Source organism: Anopheles merus, chromosome 2R, assembly GCF_017562075.2.
Source record: "Anopheles merus strain MAF chromosome 2R, AmerM5.1, whole genome shotgun sequence".
NCBI lineage: Eukaryota > Metazoa > Arthropoda > Insecta > Diptera > Culicidae > Anopheles > Anopheles merus.
This window is the reverse complement of record NC_054082.1, coordinates 56,369,473-56,387,499: the sequence shown is the minus strand read 5'-3', so window position 1 is coordinate 56,387,499 and position 18,027 is coordinate 56,369,473. Positions and strand designations below refer to the sequence as shown.

Genomic DNA, 18,027 nt, shown 5'->3' with positions numbered 1-18,027 from the left:
ATTTTCTTCTAAAGTCACATAGAATAAATGATTGCCCCGACAGTCGGGAAGACATGGCGGTGTATTAGTGTCAGTTGAACTAATTGCTATGCATTCAATTTATGTAACTAAAAGCCATACTTCATAAATTTATAACATGAAAACAAGTATTGTTATTATAGCTGCATAGAATAAGTTAAATAAGACATTTTTTGACCAATAAAAATACAAATTCCCTTATAAAATGTATTACCTACCCGGGTAGGTGGTCATAAAGATGAGGGTGTATTTTTGGTCATAGAAACGAAAGTTAAGCAAACTCCCAACCATTTCAAAGTCCGCATGTCTGCACATTTGTTTCAAAAGGGGTAGGTAATTAAACATAGTATGACTGTAAATAGCCTGTCCATTCTCCATTCTACAATCCCCTACACTTTTTGGAATAAGCCTTTCAGACCAGTGGTTCTCAACCTTTTTGCAGCTTCCCCCTCCCCTCTTCCCATGAAAGTACTCAGTCAAGAATCAGTCAACCCTTTTGCACAATTGTGAAATTCTTTGGCTGAACGCTAAAAAAAGGAAGAAACATAACTTCTTCTTCTTCTTTGTCACAATAACCGTTGTCGGCCAAGGCCTGTCTGTACCACTACTACTGGGTTAGGCTTTCAGTGACTTATGGATTTACCCATAGCAGAATAGTCAGTCCTACGTATGGAGACACGGTCCAGACGGGGGTTGAACCCGTGACTGAACACAAAATATCTTCCGCTCTGTATTACTGTAATTGAAGGATGTTGTGAATCACAGTATTCATATACAACTTCATTTTAGAGCAATGTCCTTACTTCTTCTGAGTTGAGGTGGTACAAAAATACTTGCAAAAATGTTGCCATTTGACGCTCCTCTAATTATAACTTTTACTTCACCTGACCTAGTTGTAAATAAACGACGAACCCGTGGTATTTATTTCTCTGTTATCTGTTATCACAACACTTGCCATTGAGTGGTGTTATTTACTCTCCAACAGTACACCTTTAACACAGCGTTGAATAATAAGCAAATTCATTTCTCATGTCATGCACTTCAGGCTATTCAAAATGTCATTCGGAACTATATCCGGAGTTGTTCAGATCCCTTAGGAGCTTATTCCGGATTGGAACTGGAGTTGGATTTGTTATTTTAGCGTAGGCATCGGGGTAGATCCATGACGGCAATCCGGATTATATATTTCTAATACATTCCCGCTATGTTTCTAATAACATTCAAGACTTCTTTCAATAGCTTGATATTTTATAGTCTAGCTTTAAGTTTCCAGTTACTCTAAAGTGAACTATACTTACTTCTGACCGACCGACTGACTTAAAGATACATTGAATCGAATCTAGCTTTTGGCATACGGGTGAAGAAATTTAACATTTTAGCAACACTTTTATTTCAATAACGATAGTACACAAATAACAAAGAATTAAGTAACGATGACTGTTCGAATTTGTTTTCAATGAGATTGTCTTTTTGGCATTTGGCAAAGTGTGCTTTTAAGCTAACATTATTCACGAGACTCTTACAAATATCAAAGTGTAACGAGTGAGGTATGTGGCAATATATCGTGCCGAACGGAGGCACATACCACCCAAACAAAGCCTTCAAACTAGCTGACAAGTTTCATCGTAGTTCCTGAGACGCACCGTCTCCATCACCTGTTCAAACTTGGTCAAAGAGCAAGGACTTTCACAGTTGGGTATTTCTATCTCCTTCGGGTACTTATCGTCACTGTTGAAGAAGTAAACGATTTTCACCTCAAAATCGTCATCAAACGTAATGCTATGGTGCAGCTCGAATACGATCGCTGCCGAAAAGTCTGGTTTACCCGTCGTCTGGTCGATGATGTTTAAGGCGCGCATGAAGTTTACCAGCGTCACGTCGTGGCCCGAATAGATGAAAATGTTCCGCTCGGGTATCAGTATTCCCGATCGTCGGCGAATGGCATTATCCAGCAACTCGGCCACGATCGCACCGCCCTTGATTTTTTTCATCAGCGGCAGTTCGGTTATCAGTGCCAAGCTGCGCTCAGCAATGGGTAGCATCTTCTGCGGAAAAATACCTTCCGTCCAGTCCGGCAATTCCAGCCCAGCCGATTTCTCTATCTCCAATGTGTTGTACAGCAGCTCCACATCGAGTATGGTACTGACGTTTTGTCCAGTTCCTTGGCTTAGCGTGCGAAACAGCGCAGCATTCTTTTCGTACAATTCTCTTATATCTTTCGGAGGATAGGCTACAAGACGTTGTTTCGATTGTTCGTACCTTGGGCAGGGTTGCTTTTGAGCTAAAATCTGTGTCCAGCGAAGGCGCAATTAAGAGACGAAAGTTCTTACAATGTACACCCATTGTGCATAAATGACATCATGCTTACCGTGTCACGATCCCGTGGCAATACATTTACAGCTGCAGGTTGCCATGGAATGGGCAGGGGATTAGTATTTTCCAGCGGGGGAAGAAATCCAGCGATAAAGCTTTGAGCGCTCATGATACATCGTTCCGCGTAGCTACTGACGATCGTCATGTGCTCCTTGGAGTACAGCCCGTTCGGTGGAAGCAGCCGATAGTATCGTGGGCGCAGCAGTTTGCCTAGTTGATACATTTGCTGAGATCCTTTCTGCGAATTATACAACAGCGAAATGCGATTCTTCGGTCAGACGATACGAACGGTTAATAATAACGGGCGATCGCAACCTCCAGCGTACCTCAGAGAGAGCACCCAATCCTCCAGTCCAGTGATGATTCCGATGCGGATCGTTGGGATAGAATTCAGTGGGCGAACGATCACCATGGCGAAAAATGATGCTCACCATACGAAGCGTACGCAGGCCTGATTCATCAGTGCTGTCCCCGAACGCCAAATAGGCAAGCATTACCGTTAAGCAGGCACCGCCTAAAACAACAACCGACACCGTGAGGCCCCGTTTGCCCGGCTGCATGCAATCTGAGCCCATTGTTGCTCCGATTCCCGCACCTGTTGAATGCGGTGGTAAGGCAATAATTCTATTATTATCTCTCCCTCTCTCCACAATACTTCAATCTTTACATAATGCGTTTACGGAAGGGATAGATTTTGTGTAACGCGAGAGCGATGCTTTCACGAAACAGCAGTTAATAATTAACTTATTCAGCTGTTTGTTACCTACTTATAAGAAATTCAGCTAATTTGCGTTAAAACTAAATCGACTAAATCAGTGGCACGCAATAGCGCACAGACAACGAGCACAGACTGATAGAACATAAACAAACCAAATACGATGACAGGAACACACCAACACAAACACAACACGATGTTGCACAATGCGCTTACTGTTGAATTTTGGGTAAAATGAAAGATCAACATTCGTCAGTATTACAAAACGCCTGAAAGTATGCTATATGTAAAATGACCAACCTTGTGAATCAGCTTAAAAAAATAACTTATTCAAGAAAAAAAGCATAAAAGAAATAAAAAAAATATAAAAGACACTTATAACTTATAACACTTAAAAAAACGCGTGGGTTCATTAGCCTAAACTAATGCTTTCTTAATTTTTACCTACAGTTGATCACAATGGCGAACAATCGGTCAGACATCGTTGCATGATGTGCGTGTATACAGCCGAGAACCAATTAAAATTGTGATTTTCTCTCTGTAATTGAACGTGAATATGGAAGCATTCCGTGAAGTAGTAGTATAACGATTCTTTACAAACGGTTTATTGATATTTAGCACAAATTTTATCTCTCTTCTGCTGACCATGCACAATGTCTTCATGAGCTCGGGTTTCGGAGATGTAAGTAAAGATAGGCTCGGGAGGAAGTTGGTTCACATCCCCTTCCAGCTGTTTCAACTCTGCTACCGAAGCCAGGTTGTGCAGTATGCAGCACACTTTGATCAAGTCCACCATCCGAGATAGATGTCGTCCCTTGAGGTGATGCAGGCGGCGGAAACGTGTCTTGAGATGGGCGAATATTTGGTTACATTGACTAGTGACCGTCTGCAGGTGGTCGTTGTAAGTTTTCTGCGCTTGGGTAAGCAACACTTCGTCGACGGGGTAGGGCACCAACAACTGGTTCATGCAGGGATATGAAGCGTTGCCAAGCAAGCAATACCTATTGCCACATATGCGTTTGACCGTTTCCAGCAGTTCCGGCTCATCGGGATATTCCACGAAAACATCAACGAAACGTAAGTTTTCATCAATAATTGCTTGCAGCTGAATGGAATAGTGCCCCTTTGTAAGTAGATACCTTTCTGGATTTTCTCTCGGTTTATCAATCTTGATTTGTGTTCCACCAACGCATCCTGTCGATCGAGAGTAAAGCTTATGTAGATCGATCACGCTGCACAGTGCAAAACAATATAAATTCTTAAATACTCACCAATTACGCCAGAAAAATTACATTTCTTGGAAAACGCAATGTCCGATGCTGTTTTCCTCGCTTCAGACAGTGATATCATCAGGATGTGTTTCATACTCAAAATAGCATCCGCTACTCTGCAGATAACACTATGCAAACAGCTTACGGATAGATTAAACTGAGATGCTACATCCCGATAGGACGTTTTATCGTGCCCAAGAAACCACAGAAACGATAATACGTGCGTTTGCGGACTAATAGCTTCGTACCCGCCATGTCCTGGAAATAATCACACAAAGAACGAATATATTACATGTCGAAACAAACCTCCAACCGCATGGCAAGTATGGCCAACCTCTTAATTTCTTGTACGCCGAAGTTGTTTCTAAATGGTTGCAGATCATCTGGACAGCTTTACGTCCAATTCGAAATTGTCGTAAAAACTCTTCGTCACTGTATTTTGGCACAACGTTTCGTATGTAGTGTGAAAATTGCATCGTACACTGTCTGCGAAGAGTTAGTTCCAGCACTGGTTCCGCTATGGATGAACATGTTGATACCGTAAAGTTCATACAATAACTATGAAACTATTAAAAACATTGATTACCATTTTTCAATGTCGTCTCGTGTGGATCTGCCGTTTCGTGTGGATCTGCACCATCTTCCAAGTCCGAATGAGAGATTTCCAAATGTATGATCCTGCAAATAGATTTTCGTTCTTAATTAGCGTTATTCAACATTAGCCCAAGGCGTACCTCACCTATCCGAATCCGAAGTCCCATCAGGTCGAGCATACGTCGGAGAGCTGGTTTCGAAAGATAGATTATCGAATTCATTGTCGACGGAAGCTAGTTTAAATTGTTCGATATCATTTTCTGACACATCTACCACAACTAAACACTCTTCAGACGGCATTGATATGTGTTTGCACATATCATAAGCCAAGGAAGTGGTAGCATGGTTAGCATCATCGCTGTTGTGTTGATCAACTTTGAGGCGTTTCGGGGGAACTGCAATATAGTTTTGTGTTGTCAACACCTCGATACAGTTTTCAACATTTACAGCACCAGACGATTTTTTAGATCCATCCGCATCAATGTGCGGCCGGTCATTGGTTAGGATACCAATGCGGCCCCATTTCACAACATTGTCGATGTGATATTTTGCGTACATCAACTGCTGGGGCGGTAAACGTTTCAGCGCGGGTACGAGCGACTTGCAATAAAGAACGATCTCATCATCATAATTATTGATACACGAAAAACTATCATCAATGGTGCTAAAAGATGTATCTATTACGATGCCAGAATTGTCTGTAAAAATGCAGATAGTTACATGAGTAATTTTGCTTTTAGCAACTATTTTTTAGTGGTTATTATAATGACATACCTCCAGTCAAACCGGAATGCAATTTTAAAGTGCGCAGTTCTTTCGATTCCAAAAAACTTAACGCTTCAAAGTACCACAGAGCCGATCGGTAGTTGCTCAAACTATTGCCAGTGGCATATGTGTGCTCCAAAGCTAGCTTCAGTTCGGTTCGGTAAGCTAAGCGAAGATCTTTTAAAAGTTGTTTAATTTCCCTAACCCCTGCTGCGGCATCTGTTTCTCGATATTTTCGTAGCAGTATATTAAGCGCACGATCACGAAGATGTTTTGGTTTGTTTTCATGTGCGTCTGACCACAGTATGGGGAGATTGCGGTAAAGTTCGATGAATTCATACCAAAAAGTTGTATCCTGATTTGAAGTCTCTATTTTGAACGCCATATTTAATACAGTTTTTTTTACGACCAATAAGCACAACACTAGTACACTACAGCGAAATAACGGATGAGAACGATGCACGATAGCAAGAAAACAAAGTGTTCGTGTCGTCCATTATTTATGAACTGTCATTAGTTGTGAAACATAATCAGCCAACCCTGTCCAGCCCGGCGAGCAGGGTTCGTCAGAAAACATACACATTTCTTTCATCAAAACGTTAATCTGCCGAATCTATTGCTCCAAATCAAAACGTATATGTAATGTGGTTTTAGGATAAGCTTTAGCAATGAATTCAGCCATGATTGATCCTAAAAAAAAAACATATCGCAATATAAACCATATGTTACCGTACGGTTGGTATTAGCTTCGTGAAACAGCCCTGTACACACCGTGATGATGGGAGTTATTCGAGTACCTATTTTTATCACACCTTTCGAACCGCCAAAACATGATACGGCTCGCTGCGAACCACGAGAGACTGTTTCACTGAGTCAAATGGTTTCTATACTGTTGAATTTTATCTAAATAAATAGCATCTTTAATCTATACAAAGGCCCAGCAGTACAATACCAGACTTACTGCAGGCTAAGCACTTATCAACATACGAGAATAAATACAATTGTGTTCCTAGTACCCGTCTTTAAGTAGCTCTAACTATCCGCACTCTTGAACATCCATATTTTCTTGGTGCTCTTGTTAAGCGTGGGACGTGACCCGAAAATGTTAATTGCACTGCATAGTTTGTATCCAAGTTTCGCGTAAAATGCTTGCTGATCAATCGTGGAAAGGTAAATTTTCTTAAGATGCAGCTTGTGGAAGCAATGCTTTTCCACTTCTTGCATCAACAGTCTCCCAATTCCTTGGCCACGCCGCTCCCGTGTAACCACTACGCTTTCCACAAACACAGCCTCCCGATCCGCCGGAATGGGAGAGAGTTTGGCATGAGCTAGCACGATGGTTTCATCTTTTATGTCCGTCGTCGTCAGCACGAAGCTGGTCGGTAGTGTTTCCTTCGATGATTCCAAACTCCACAGCCGGGCGGTGTATGATCGAGGCCATTCCGAATTTATTAGTGCTATGCACTGGTCCATCAGCTCACGGTGTTTGTGGATCGGAACCACTTTGTACGGTTCGCTTATTACAGGTTGAGGAGGTGGTAGCGTCATGCCTGCGGCTCCACTTCAATCGTACAGTAGCTGGAAAACAAGCAGAAGTATGTCAAGGTTACGCCAACTCGTGTCAGGAGCTACCGGACACATTGCAGGAAAGGGAAACGGTAACTTACTTGCTTTTTTTGTAACGGGACGGGATTTCAGGGTGTCCGAACGAAGCTACATCACAGATTCATATGGTGCTAAAAATAATTGTTCGCACTCGCACACCACCCTGCGTCGGTGTTCGTAGTCTGCGGATTAATATTGATAATGATGTCTAAAATTATTACCCAATAATATCGAAGTAATGCTCTAAATAGTACCATCAGTAGGCAGCAGAAGAGTTGGTTTTTGTTACAGAATAAACTCACTTTTTTGCTATTCTCGACATTGATCTCTACTCAATGCGGTTTGCGTATGAAAATTAAGCAAAGAAAAGACAACATTCATAACAAAACAAACTACCAGTCAGTTATGAAATGTCAAATCGCAGCGCGGGTGAAAGGCGACATGGATATATGAAAAAATCTGGATATTTTAACTCATCTGGAACGAATGTAAAAATCTAAATAAAAAAAAGTTTTTGCAGCTGACTTTAAGAAAGGAATGAGTCTTTTCAAACTCTTACTTTGTGCTTCGAAATTCATTGTACTGTTTTTATTGACTGTCACTTGAGCACATAAGCAACTAATACGCATTCGAATTTACACGAATTATCCTGTAGTATGGAAACATTCATACTAGTATCCAAACTTTTCATTAAGCGAAGTTCTGCCATCACCAGTCTGGCCCGATGGTGGCACCCATTCGACATTTTTATCATCGCTCGCTAGTTCGACAGCATCGTCAAAATCGACGTTTTCGCGAAATTTACCATCTCGGATCCGTTGTCTAGGTCGTTTCTTCTTATTGCTACTACTGCTCTCGCAGGCAGAAGTGCTGTCGGTTATAGAATCTGCTTTACTTGGATCGTCAGCTTGCGCTACGAAAGATGACCGTTTCCGTTCATTTCTATAGTTGCTTGGTCCACCTGGCGCTTCCTGCGAACCGGACTTGCTTCCGGAGGAATTGTCTTCACTATTCGAAGCTGTCTTTTGAATCGATTTTGTTTCCTTTGTTATGGAAGTGGAACATTCCGCTGCTTCCGCATCATCATCTTTCTCCGCTTTTATGCTAGATTCGCGGATGCCAAAAGTGTTTCGAAGCTTATTGCGTTTACCATATAGTGGTAACATTGGACGTTTGTCACCCGACGTTCCATGTTTGACCAATCCAATCTTATCGATATCGACAGGTTTGGTTATTTGTATGAGTTTCTTCACTTGGGCAAGCTCTTCATTCAGTTGCACTTGCTCCATGCGCAAACGCCGAACCTCGAACTTGTCTATTACTTTATCTTTAGTCAGGTTATCCAAAAATTTGTCCACATCATCGGCATTTTCTGGCAGATGCGTTTCCTGTTTGATGAGCCGCGCGTTTTGTATCTTCGATTCATTCGTCTCCAAACGTTCGAGGATTTGTGCCTCTTTGTGAATCTGAAAAAAGGGGAGTGCGATTTGTGATGGAAACGGTTAGGCATTTTGGCGAACAATATTTTAATTACTCCAAAGATACACTTACCAAGTCTGCGTATGTGTGCGTTTGTGGATTTTTGGCAGCTTCTTTACGCTGCCGTCGTTTTTCGACTGCGCCCGTCCGGTCAAGAAAATCGTCGTCATCGTCCGAATCCGATTGTTTTTGGAATCGTCGTCGCGGCTCTGGTATTAAAGGATGCAAGGGTTAGTACGGTTGGGAGTCGTGGATATAATCGAGCTTGTGGATTTAAATCTACACTTACCATGGTTAGCTTGACGCAGCAATCCCTGCCGATCTAGTACACGACATGCTTCCAATGCACACTGCACGACTACCTCTTTTTTCTTGCCTTTATTTGTCACTTCGGCTACGATGGGACGCCCGTCGGCATCGTCGATCGGCAACTCCACCTTGCAACAGTACGTGCCTGACGACAGTTCTTCGACTTTGTACTCCAGCTCGTGGCCCTCTCGCTCGAAGTATCCGCGCAAAGTTTTCTTCGGATCGTCCAGAAACAGTTCCTCGTTGTTGGATGTAGCGTACGGATTCTCGGTAAGGTCCGTCTCTTCGTCCGCATCTTCCGCCATACCCCATGTAATCCCCTGCTGTTCCTGTTGCAACTTTTCAATGCGTTCCTGCTCCTTTCGGGTGATCTCGTTTATCTCTTTGCACATTTCCTTTCGCTTCTTAATGTGTTCGCGCATTTCCGTGATTGTTAGACCGAGCTCGCCATCGTCGGAGGGTCCTTGAAAGATGTAAGTCCGCGAGCTCGAACCCAACTTTATCATGTAGCCGACGCGGACAAGAACGTACGTGCGAGGCGGTATCTGTTGTTTGTTTAAAAACGTACCATGCGTACTGTTAAGATCGTACAGATACCATCCCGGTTCGTTGGTTGCATGTGCACGATGGGTCGAGGCCTCTTCATCCTGTTCTTGTGCAAGTGGTGCACGGTACTGGAATATAGCGTGATAGCGTGAGATCGTCGGATGTGCCATATTGATATCGCAGTTGGGCAAACGACCAAACAACCAGAACGGTTTGCTTTGCAGTTGTTTTATCTTGTCAACAATGACTCCGTTTTTCTCCACCTCGAAGCTGTATTCCTGAGATGGGTCACATTTACGGGACCAGGACGGTTCCTTATAAGGTATCGGAGGAATCTCGACATTATTCTGCTCAAACTGCTCGGCGATGTTTGGTTCCGTTCCTGTCGGTACAGCGATGTCCGCCTTTGAAACAGACGCTGGTAGACCAGACTTCCGCAGCTTGGTTAAAACCTTCGGATCTACGTTGGGTATCTTGAAATCCGCCTTTTCCGTCATATCCTGGCTTTGTTTCGCACTGCAATGTGTCCGGCAAAGGAAATATACTATGTTTGTAGATACAGCTAGGAGTTAGGCCAATCAATTAGACCGCGCTAGCTTTTCCGGAAAACAATACGCCGTAATAAGAAAACAACCCACCATCCGTTTGTTGCCAGTTGAAAATTCAATACTGACAGTTGACAGTGAAATCACTGACAGTACGATGACGTTTTCAAGCATAGCGGCCGAGATCCATTTGGTACAGAACTGAAATAATAAAAAATAAAATAAAACATTCGAATAACCAATCGACTGATTTAATTAATCACGAGAAATAATTTCTTTTTCTAAAACTAACCTTAATGATGCTTTCGTACACACAAAACAAAAACACACTAACATAAAGCAATATTGCGTTGTCCACTAAAATAACACTGTGCGAGCAACGATCGTGCGACAGTTTGCTGAGGTAGGGTCTTCATTCAAGCAAGAGTGTGTGTTAGCAGCGGGGTAAAAAGTGAAACTATCGATTGAATGATAGAAATTCTCATAAATGTGCTATTAACAGATCCAAGCACTGCCACCATAGTATGTATAATCACGCCTATTTGATCACCAAAAGGACTGCAGTTGCCAATACCATCAAACGATATTAGTGGAACCGAAAGAACAACAGGGCAATGGTGTTACGTTTTTGGCAGTAGTTTATTGTTTTAGAAATGTTGTAGCTCCATCCTGTTACTGCCAACCATACCCAAAGAAACTTTCCAACCGTGAGCGCCAGCCTAAATGTGTAAGTGTTTAGTTTTGTTTACAAAGCAATGTGTTGTTATGCTGCTTGTTAATGCCCTTTTACTAAGCCTTAGCCTATTATCCCAACTGTATCGATCATGCAGAAAAAGTTATCCATGGTGGCTTCTACTATACCATCGAATAGGCCTCGAAACATGTCATCATCATTTTTCTTGCCGGACGTCTTTGTGATGCATACGAAATAAGAAGAAAAGATTCACGACAGGGCGATTTACTTATTCATACTTTCCAACGTTGAATGATCGTAGCCGCTGCCTTATATTTTTGTCTTGCGTGTATATAATGTCAATAGTACGCTTTAAACCCATTTTAATAGGTATATGCTAAGGAACTCTTCTCTTATGCAGAGATTAAAAAAACCTTATGCGAAGGCTACTAGATTGAACTTTTAAAATATTTTACATCCATCGTGCAAAAATGTTGAGTAGCATAATAGGGTATGAGTGACAAGGTTTAAATAAAAAAACAATGCCGGTGTTGGGACGTGCTTCTTTGAGCATCTTGCAGCATTGTAGCTTTTACTTGATATACGCGTACCTTAACATTTTTACCTTTTTTTCGAAGTAAGTTACATCAATTTCTTTATCTTTATTTTATTAAAGCACAGCGTATATGTTCTACGCTCATTTTGCTGCTTGTAAAGTCAAGTGACGACGTGTAAAGAAAAATAACGTTTGAAAAGTGCTAAACGAACATCAATCTTGAAACCATGAGCCTCAAAACACGCAGCATTGTGTTTGTGACTTTTTTCACCAGCTGCCTGATCGTTGGATTATTAGTGGCCAGCCTCACGACCAACAATTGGATACAAGGAAATGCAAAGCGGCGAAATTATAATGAATCAAACGGGCAGGTCAATTTTGGACTGTTTTCTGGGCATCGGCGGCTGAACGTTGGGTTTGGCTTAAGGGACCATAAAATCGATGGTAAGTAAAGAGGAGTCTCTACAGCTTTGCTGCTTATCAAACACAAGTATTGATATAATAAGCATATTTTTTCACTTTCCAGTTCCGGCAATGATCCGCAACGAACCAGACGTTATGAGTTATTGGCTTTGGTTAGGCGCTGCACTTGGCACAGGTTTCGGCATTCTGGGTGGTGTGATCACTGCCATCGCATCTGTACTTAAGTCGGCATCGGCATCAAAGAAAACTGGCACTATGGTGGTGCTGCTAGTAAGCAACCTATTCACCGGTTTCTCTCAGACAATTGCATTTGTTTGCTGGCTGGTACAGTTCTACAACTACCTCACCCACAACGTTCTGCTTGCAGAAGATCGTAACAATAGCTGGTACAGTACCGGGCTGGTAGTACTGGGATCCAGTTTCTACTTTATACCCGCGGGTATTGTGTTGGTAGTGGTTAATTTAATTTTACTGATTGTCGCGACGCGTCTGGAACAACGGGAAAGGAAAAAGTTCCTAAGTCCTCCAACTGATGATAAAACCCAAGGCGCGATCATGTTGTACTAAAATTGCAATGCGGAATGTTTACATCTTGTCGTACAATCTCTTTACTTACTCTACCAATACTCAAATTCACAAATTCAGTAATTTTTGAATGTATTATCTAAAAATAAGGATGGTTTTTAAATCATGCCATAAGATGAACTAAAGACAAATGAACACAATCCACGTGAAGTTGTGGTAGTTTTAGCTACTTGCGGGTAGAGTAGATATCCACCAGTACCGTTTTAATTTTACCATTTCGGGCCTGACCTGATTTTAATCTGCGTAAGATACTATTAGGAAAAACATACATGAAATACATGAAAACGAAAGCATATTTTTAACATGCAAATAGCTACTTCAAGCTTATGAAATAAAAACAAATATTTTGTAGGATTTGTATACCATAATTGTTTCTTTTATGTCGTATGTAGTAACAAAATGGGACGTATGTATCGGCACAAATATGATTAATTTATTTATTTTATTTTATTTTATTCATAAGGAATCAACTACTATTTTACAAGGAGTCAACTTTTTATTTGCAAGGAATGGCTGTTCCGTATTGTTAATGATACAACTTTGCTCCGTAATTATAGGTCTGTGTTGACGAGCTTCTGCATCGTATTTTTCCAGGTTCAAAAGCACGAATATCTTTTTCCAGGCTCTCGTGGTCTAGCCGTTATCTTACCCATCCATCTCTGGCCAGCGACCCGAAAACTCAAGCACGTCCTTCCATGAACATCGGCACGGTTGCAGGACTACGTAACGGATTTTCCGGTTACGCGATTATCCTCTGTACGTATCAGGGGCGGATTAAGCACTACGCAAACTAAGTCAAGGCCAACCACTTGTGGGGTTGGCTTTCAATGACTTTCGGATTACCCCCAATAGCAGAATAGTCAGTCCTACGTATGGCGGCACAGTTCATTTGGGGCTTGAACCCATGATGGGCATGTCGTGTGTCGTACGAGTATTTTTTTTTTTTTTTTTTTGTATGGTCCGCATAATATGCGATACAGCCTGTAATCAAATGACTTAAACGATGGGGAAGCGAGGAAGTGTAGCTAACTTAATCCTATTAATATATTTTAATTAACTTCACTGTAACTGAATATGTACACTGTTAGTACTAATCATGCCTTGATTGGAAAAAATAAGACAGATATGAAATTTATGCGGTCCACTGAAAGTCAGACAGTTTTCATTTAATTCATTTAATTTAATTCAGTTCATTTAATAACAAAATGACCACGCAGCATGCCAATATTGACCAATATGGTTCTTAGGCCGAAAACACACGGACCGGAATTTCGCGGCCGCGGAATTCCGCTTGCTGAAAAATGTATGGATATGACAGTTCGAGAAAGTTGCCGTTGACAGTTTGTATATGGATTTGACAGCAGGCGGAATTCCGCGGCCGCGAAATTCCGGTCCGTGTATTTTCGGCCTTAAACTTTTTGATATCAGTTATTAAAGGTCCATCGACTAGTTCAGGTGATCATCTGCGTGCACGAATGTTCAACCAATTCGAATCAGTAATTATTCTATCTAAATAATGAACAACGGCATTGAGGCAATTAGGTCGTGAATGGCAGGTGAGGCAGTGCATTTCCATTACTGCTTCATTTCTGATACTTCTAAAAGTTTAAGCAACTCTAAAATTATGCAAAACAATAACTCTCTTCAAAATTACTATGCTACTTTTGTTGCAGCCTTCCAACCACGGTTTTTGGCTGATTAAGACCATAGAGCGCTTGGCATAGGTTATGTATAACATATCTGGCCACCCAAAATAGTCGATGGAGCAATAATAACGGATATCAAATGATTTTAGCATCTTATACGTTAATATTGGCAAATTACGTGTTCATTTTGCTACGAAATGAAGACTGTACGAATTTCAGTGGACTTCATAAATTTCATACCTTTTATCACATTTATAAATACTGTTCCGAAATTTTAAATGATATTTTGTCTGGTTTTTTGTATAGTTAAAGAGTGTCCTCAAGGACTTGTGAAGAAAGATTTCCGATAAGTGGTCTAGAGAACTGTCCAGGGTGCCGCAAAATCAGATAAAAGGTGAAAATATGAGGTGTCCGACTTTAGGGGGCGGCCATTGTATCAGCATAATTCGGAAATACCCGCAAGTTTACTCGGCAAAATATCGCCAAAACTAGAATAACTTTGATTAAGTCGAAACCCGCTAATTCCACTTCATTTGCATTTCGTACGACTTAACCACATGCCCGTCATGGGTTCAAGCCCCGAATCGAACGTGCCGCCATACGTAGGACTGACTATTCTGCTATGGTAATGTTGTAGGCAGCCGTACCGACCCCTGGACTTGCCGTGGCAGTTGCGCTGCCACCGGTCAACGTCCAAGAGGACGACAGTGTGTCACGCGCACTGTCGCATACACTAAGCGTGCGAGAGGTATCAGGATTCGCCAGCCTCAGGGCCCAACGTCCTTCGCAGGAACCTCGTAGCTAGTACACTGTCCAGTTTTATACATACTATAGATTACCAATCTACGGGGCCCCAGGCGACCGCCTAGTCCGCCTGCCGTTAGATCTGCCGCTGCTTGACCGACACCGGTTGTTGTGCCAAAAAGAAGAAGAAGTAAACATATGCTTCATGGATGATTAAGATAAAATATACAAAAACAGTAAAAGAAACTTTTAAAATTCCCATTTTTCACTAAGGTAAATCACACTAATCTTTGTGCTCAAGGTTATTAGACTCTATACAGGTTACGACAGAGCGTTTGAGAGGGTCACCATTATGGATACCTTGTTTACAACTTTTCTGTCAAAATAGATGCCGACCAGCTGTTGCTTGGCACGAGCAACATAAATAAGTTTACAGAAGACGAAATTACTGCTACAATTATTCTTCATGCTAACTAGTTATATCATTTATAGAATATGACTTCTATGTTGGATTGGTTAATGCTAAGTCAATTTTGCTTACATGCCCTGGATATCGTCGGATTGTCTCATCAGTTTCAATTGTTCTACAGGTTTGGTATTGCTGTCCTAGCTTCAGTGGACGAGAGTTCATGCCGTCCAGCAGCAACAGTGTCCAAACTGGGCAGATGCTGCCCCTCGTATGAGAAGTGGCCAGATCCCATGTCGCTTCGCGCATAACAGCTCGTCCTTTATTCGGATTGGAACGGACACGGAACAATTCAGTGAAAGAGTATCGATGTGATGACACCCTTTTGACGATGTTGGTCAGGGAACCTGTGATGATGTGGTGCAAAAAATGCTACCGGCATCACTTTCGTTCCGCTATTGCACTTGACCCGAACAAGGACCGCGACGGCACTGACGAACTTGCGGCAGCGGTGATGATGCGTATCCCTCCTTCGAAATTGCGGTGCTGAGATGATGATAAGGTAGAAGCTTGTGTGGTATGTCCTTACTAAAACACTGCTTAAGCTACACCCAAGGTGACATGCATTATCGTCCCCCACAGGAATAAGGCTGCAGCCAAAACGGAATGAATATTTGTTTTCTTTGAACTGGAACGGCAACAGTGGCAGCATAGACGATCGTCTCGAACATGACGACTGCAACGAACCGACATGGAACCGCGGACAATAACTTAAATAACAACTATGCATAAGCACAAATATACTTATAGTTTATAGTTCAACATTTACTCCCCGGCTCAGCCACTACTCTTCCTTCACAAGTGCTCTTCTCGGTGACCCTCATATTCATCTCTTTCTCCTTCTCTTTATCATATAATTTGTATGAAAAGTGAAATAATGTGGATAGGGTTTATCTGCCTCTATCAAACATGAAAAATATTATGACGTCATACATGTCAATACTGCAATCACATCGTGTGTTAGCTTCCACGAGAAGATATATTCGTTTTTTGATTAGGCTAGCATGCAATGCTGTCTCTATTGAACCGTTAGTTCGGAGCCGTTGATTCGTCGACGGCTCTGGAACAGTGGACTCGCAGCCGGCTCCGCAGTTGTTGGAATGGAGCCGTGAGTGCAGAGCTGTTAGTCCGGAACCGGTTGCGGAGCCCTTGGAGCGGAGCCGGCTACGGAGCCGTCGGAGCGTAGCTGGCTCCGGACCCGTTAGTCCGGAGCCGTTGGTGCGCTCCGAAACGCCCATCACTAGATCACAGGACTGTTCTTGGACGGAAAGAATCTCGTGTGATGAAATTCTACGAGAAATTAAAAAATAAAATTATTTCTTTTTCATTTCACTAAAATATGAATCAAATTACCACGTGCTGTTAGAGACCGGTTTGATGTTAATCTACGGTTAGAAACGTGTCGTTCGATATGATTTTTTTTATGTCCAGCCGCTGCATACATTTTCCGTCCAGCATATGCTCACTATTTGGCTACTTCATCCGCTTCTTTATCGGCTCTCCCTTATTCCTTATACACACATGATTTTGCAGCAAACTTAAGTTAATGTCCTGAGATCGTTTTCCGACGTAACGATTTTTCAACTCGTACATGTTGGGTCTTAATACGATAACACACGAATATTCATAGCGGAATCCCTTCTCCACTTTCTACACAAGTCCAGTAGAAAGTACATAATTAAAATTAGATTTACAATAATTGAACAATTCAACCTAAAACATCGTACTATTGCACGATTGCAATCCAGTTGCAATCAGTCGAATTGTAAACAAACCAGTCCAATTGTAAACAAACCATTCCAATTTGTCTGTCAAAATTTTTTCATTCATTTTTTTATTGGAAATCGGCCAAAACAGGCTTTTGTCATAACCTGTATAGAGTCTAATAACCTTGTTTGTGCTAACAAACAAAATGCATGGGATAACCGAGTATGTTGGTCGTAGTATAGATGAAGATAACATGAACGTAACATAACAAAGTACAGGCGGTCCCCGAGATGCACGGTACCTCTTATACGCGGATTCGGAGATACGCGATTTTCCAAATTTGACAGTTCTTTGAGCAAATTGTACTAATTTGACACATCCATTGTGAAATACCAAATAATTTCCGTATTCAACGAATGTAAAATAATATTTAAAAAAGTTTAAAATTGTTCAATTCTGTAGAAACATATCAAATAATTAATTTGGTGGCGAAAACCATTCCCTACTTGCAAAATTGCACGAAAATTAGTGATATTTTGGATAGAAATCACAAGATTCGATATACGCGGAAATTCGAGATACGCGGTATTTTGCGGCCGTTTTAATTCCTCATTAACCGTGTATCTCGGGGACCGCCTGTAAAAGAGAATTTAAAAATCCTGTCAATAATTTTTTTCAATTAATAATGATTTGCAACTTCAACCGCAGCCGGCTAGGTCGTAACTTTTGAGTGAGTGTTTTGCCTTTTTTTATTATTACACCTTTTTATAGAAGTCGCTTAGTTTTGGCGATGAAAATGTTAAGCTGGTCACATCGCCGTATTTTGCGAGCAATATTGTATAATGCAGGTAGCGCACTCCCCTGTTTCTATTCGTTGCTAAGGTGTACTAGTGAAATTATTTTGAAAAAATATGAAAAACGTGCTGGAAATCACAAGATTCAACTTACACGGAAATTTGAGATACACGGTATTTTGCGGCCGTTTTTGGTTCGTGTATTTCGGGGAC

General features: G+C 41.6%; 5 protein-coding genes and 1 long non-coding RNA gene across 9 annotated transcripts; 2 read left to right on the top strand and 4 right to left on the bottom strand.

Moving 5' to 3' along the window:
• Positions 1-1,376: 1,376 nt before the first annotated feature.
• Positions 1,377-3,271, bottom strand: LOC121590186 (lysosomal acid phosphatase). Of its 3 annotated transcripts, none has more exons than XM_041909629.1 (4): positions 3,155-3,271; positions 2,718-2,986; positions 2,387-2,629; positions 1,377-2,306 (listed from the first exon to the last, which is right to left on the bottom strand). In XM_041909629.1, exons 2-4 carry the CDS (start codon positions 2,964-2,966, stop codon positions 1,620-1,622), a joined length of 1,179 nt encoding a protein of 392 aa, XP_041765563.1. In that variant the 5' UTR covers positions 2,967-2,986; positions 3,155-3,271; the 3' UTR covers positions 1,377-1,619. The 3 variants fall into 3 exon arrangements, with proteins under 3 accessions (XP_041765563.1, XP_041765562.1, XP_041765564.1); XM_041909628.1 differs by having other exon boundaries at positions 3,159-3,270; XM_041909630.1 differs by lacking the exon at positions 3,155-3,271 and adding an exon at positions 3,059-3,148.
• Positions 3,272-3,669: 398 nt separating this feature from the next.
• On the bottom strand, positions 3,670-6,125 carry LOC121590182. Its single transcript, XM_041909621.1, has 6 exons — positions 5,746-6,125; positions 5,117-5,669; positions 4,964-5,055; positions 4,712-4,894; positions 4,378-4,635; positions 3,670-4,300 (listed from the first exon to the last, which is right to left on the bottom strand). Exons 1-6 carry the CDS (start codon positions 6,119-6,121, stop codon positions 3,711-3,713), a joined length of 2,052 nt encoding a protein of 683 aa, XP_041765555.1. The 5' UTR covers positions 6,122-6,125; the 3' UTR covers positions 3,670-3,710.
• A 643-nt stretch (positions 6,126-6,768) lies between these two features.
• Positions 6,769-7,746, bottom strand: LOC121590194 (N-alpha-acetyltransferase 80). Its single transcript, XM_041909645.1, has 3 exons — positions 7,596-7,746; positions 7,404-7,523; positions 6,769-7,314 (listed from the first exon to the last, which is right to left on the bottom strand). The coding sequence occupies exon 3, from the start codon at positions 7,282-7,284 to the stop codon at positions 6,769-6,771; it is 516 nt and encodes a 171-aa protein (XP_041765579.1). The 5' UTR covers positions 7,285-7,314; positions 7,404-7,523; positions 7,596-7,746.
• A 154-nt stretch (positions 7,747-7,900) lies between these two features.
• LOC121590183 (kanadaptin) lies at positions 7,901-10,624 on the bottom strand. The gene is made up of 5 exons (XM_041909623.1): positions 10,513-10,624; positions 10,314-10,421; positions 9,110-10,191; positions 8,893-9,029; positions 7,901-8,807 (listed from the first exon to the last, which is right to left on the bottom strand). Exons 3-5 carry the CDS (start codon positions 10,170-10,172, stop codon positions 8,013-8,015), a joined length of 1,995 nt encoding a protein of 664 aa, XP_041765557.1. The 5' UTR covers positions 10,173-10,191; positions 10,314-10,421; positions 10,513-10,624; the 3' UTR covers positions 7,901-8,012.
• A 2-nt stretch (positions 10,625-10,626) lies between these two features.
• On the top strand, positions 10,627-12,817 carry LOC121590191. Of its 2 annotated transcripts, none has more exons than XM_041909642.1 (3): positions 10,627-10,947; positions 11,575-11,893; positions 11,976-12,817. In XM_041909642.1, the coding sequence occupies exons 2-3, from the start codon at positions 11,677-11,679 to the stop codon at positions 12,437-12,439; spliced, it is 681 nt and encodes a 226-aa protein (XP_041765576.1). In that variant the 5' UTR covers positions 10,627-10,947; positions 11,575-11,676; the 3' UTR covers positions 12,440-12,817. The 2 variants fall into 2 exon arrangements, with proteins under 2 accessions (XP_041765576.1, XP_041765575.1); XM_041909641.1 differs by having other exon boundaries at positions 11,570-11,893.
• A 2,336-nt stretch (positions 12,818-15,153) lies between these two features.
• LOC121590195 lies at positions 15,154-16,056 on the top strand. Its single transcript, XR_006004393.1, has 2 exons — positions 15,154-15,830; positions 15,896-16,056. It is a non-coding gene; the product is annotated as an uncharacterized LOC121590195 (long non-coding RNA).
• Positions 16,057-18,027: the final 1,971 nt, after the last annotated feature.